Source organism: Gadus chalcogrammus, chromosome 15, assembly GCF_026213295.1.
Source record: "Gadus chalcogrammus isolate NIFS_2021 chromosome 15, NIFS_Gcha_1.0, whole genome shotgun sequence".
Lineage (NCBI taxonomy): Eukaryota > Metazoa > Chordata > Actinopteri > Gadiformes > Gadidae > Gadus > Gadus chalcogrammus.
The window spans coordinates 6762615-6765114 of record NC_079426.1 but is presented as its reverse complement, the minus strand read 5'-3'; the positions used below and the strand labels follow the sequence as shown (position 1 = coordinate 6765114).

General features: G+C 50.0%; 1 protein-coding gene across 1 annotated transcript in view; it reads right to left on the bottom strand.

Moving 5' to 3' along the window:
• The window catches only part of wdr11 (WD repeat domain 11), a 52789-nt gene that overhangs the window by 92 nt on the left and 50197 nt on the right, over positions 1-2500 (bottom strand). Inside the window, exon 29 of the mRNA XM_056609287.1 lies at positions 1-2278. This exon is cut by the window's left edge and continues 92 nt beyond it. Within this exon, the coding sequence (XP_056465262.1) occupies positions 2037-2278 (242 nt within the window). The 3' untranslated portion in view covers positions 1-2036. The remainder of the gene's footprint in view (positions 2279-2500) is intronic.

Sequence of the window (2500 nt, the reverse complement as noted above, 5' to 3'; positions counted from 1 at the left end):
CGCAGCCCTCCCCAAGCTTTGTGCCAGTCCCAGAATGCACCTCTGTGAATACGTTTTAAAGAGACTGGCTCGGGTCAGAGGGGAGCTGGCAGCGGCCGGCTCTGGCTCCCCCCACCCGTCAGGGGAGGAGTGATTTGTGTCCGGATTTCAGGCCACGGCGGGAACTGTGTTACTTGTTTGACATGATGATAGATGAAGGAGGGCACCTCTATAGAAACAAAAACACAAGCACCCCTCGGATATCCAGACGTGTTCGAGGAGTCTTGGAAATTAGATCCTGCTGCAACAGCGCCCTCGTGTGGCGGAACCGGGGACACAAGAAAACAGAATCACACGAGACGTATCGTTATTGGTCCGTTTTTTATTGCGCTGCTCTCCATATGTACAAAGACAATAACACAGCTTCATATGCAAGGAACATTGACTAGACAATGAACGGATAAGAAAACTTTTTTTTTTATAATACTCCAACATCCACCTGCCTTTTTTTTTTCCCACACTAACGGTTGCATCAAGGGAATGTTTAATCTCTGTAGTGAGCTTAGCGTGCCTCCAAAGCAAAGCTGCAGATGTCGGACTACAGTGCATACTTCTCGTACGATAGTGCACATCATCAACGGAGCAGGATGTGCAGGTCGGCTTTGTGTGGTCGCCAGCTTAACAGGTTGAGGTTCCAACGTAACGGTTTCTAGATGCTACCGCCATAACTACAATGAGTAGGCCCTATGTGCCGAACGAAACGGGTCTACAGTACAACTAATATTCGAGCATCTTGTAGACCCAAGTGCCTTCAGGGTGGCCGTAGGGACACTTGGTACGGGTCAGTGTTTGGCCAGAGAGCAAAGAAACACGTAAAAACAACATCTTACGAGGCAATTTCAACACAATCGCACACAATTGCACAAGAAGAACATAAAAAGGTGATTGGTCCGTAATGGATTTTCTCCTCTATCAATAATTAAAAAAAATCAATGCAGTCAACACTTTGGATTCGGGTTTCCTGGTCGACAAAACTACTTTTCTCTAGCCTCCATAACACACATTAGATTACTCTGTGCCCAGAACACGATACAATGTGCAACATATTACATGTCAATATATATAGAGATTTTTTTAAACAAAATATATAAACTGAAGCTGTGGGTCCTCTTTTTATAGAGGGAAGGAGCGATTCAAAGAGACAGAGAAAGAGCGAGAGAGGGATTCAGAGAGAGAGCGAGAGAGATTCAGAGGGAGAGAGAGAGAGAAACACGGCATGCCAAAGAGAGAGAGGAATATGTACTTGTGGTCGTAGCGCAGCAGTCACTTCCTCCTGACAGTTAGAGCACAGGAGGCTATAGACCAGGGCACCAGGACTGTCTGTCTGTCTGCTGTAAGCACACAGACCCGGACAGCCCAGGCCTGGCTACGGGGTGAGTCGAAGTCACAATACCACTCAAGCACAACCACGTAAAATATACATTTGGATCATTTAAAAAGTGCACAAACACTCACTTTGTTTTCAGGCTTCAATGTCACGACTATCTCTACTTCAAAGGAGTGCATTTTATTTTTCAAAATAAAGGTTCTCCTATGTACAGGGGATTCACCGTGACCAAAGGGGGGAATGACGACGATATAGATCTATGGGGGCATCGTTTTTTGGTACATAATCTTTCCGTAATAAAAGCGTGCACGAAAACAACAATGTTCCCCGCGAGAGACACACGTGGTGGAGTCACCACCGTCATATCGAAGCACAACCACCCAATCTTATCGTACACAACACTCCTTACTCAGAGAGGGGCATGGGGAAGCTATCAGGCCTCAGTATACCAGACTGAGGTGGACGCCCACAAACATGCACGGCCGCCACACATACTGACAGACACACACACACACACACACAGACACACACACAAACACCCATACATGTGGCGGTCACTTTGTACACAAGACGCAGGTTTTTTTTTTCCCAGTGATAGACCGAGGAGAAACGTGGCTCCTCCTCCTCCTCTCCCGCTCCTCCTCCTCTTTCCCACGAGGAGCCTTCCTGCTCATTCCTCCACGATCGCGAACTTGCGGTCCTCGTCTCCCTCCTCCCCCGAGACCCCCGGCCCGGTCTCCTGGTCGGCGGGGGTCAGCCCCTCCGGCGTGCCCCCCTCGCCCTGGAACAGCTCCTCCATCAGCTGCTCCCCGGGGCCGCCGGCCCGCGAGGCCCACAGCGCGGCGCCCTCCCGCAGGCCCAGGGAGCGCAGCATGCGGGCGTAGTCCACGAACGCCGCCCCGATCAGCTTATGTACGCTACGGGCCGTTCGGGTCAAGGAATCGTACCGCGATGATGCCGAATGCGTGGAGGACGTGTGTCTGATCATGATAATGTTTCTGTTTCTGATTGTGGTTTAGCTTTTCCCTTCTAATTCATTATAGAAGGTACAACACGTCTGTTTGAGCATGTTGCCGTGACTACGACCTGGATGCCTGGACTCTCCCTACGGCTAGCCGGCCAGCACCCCATCAC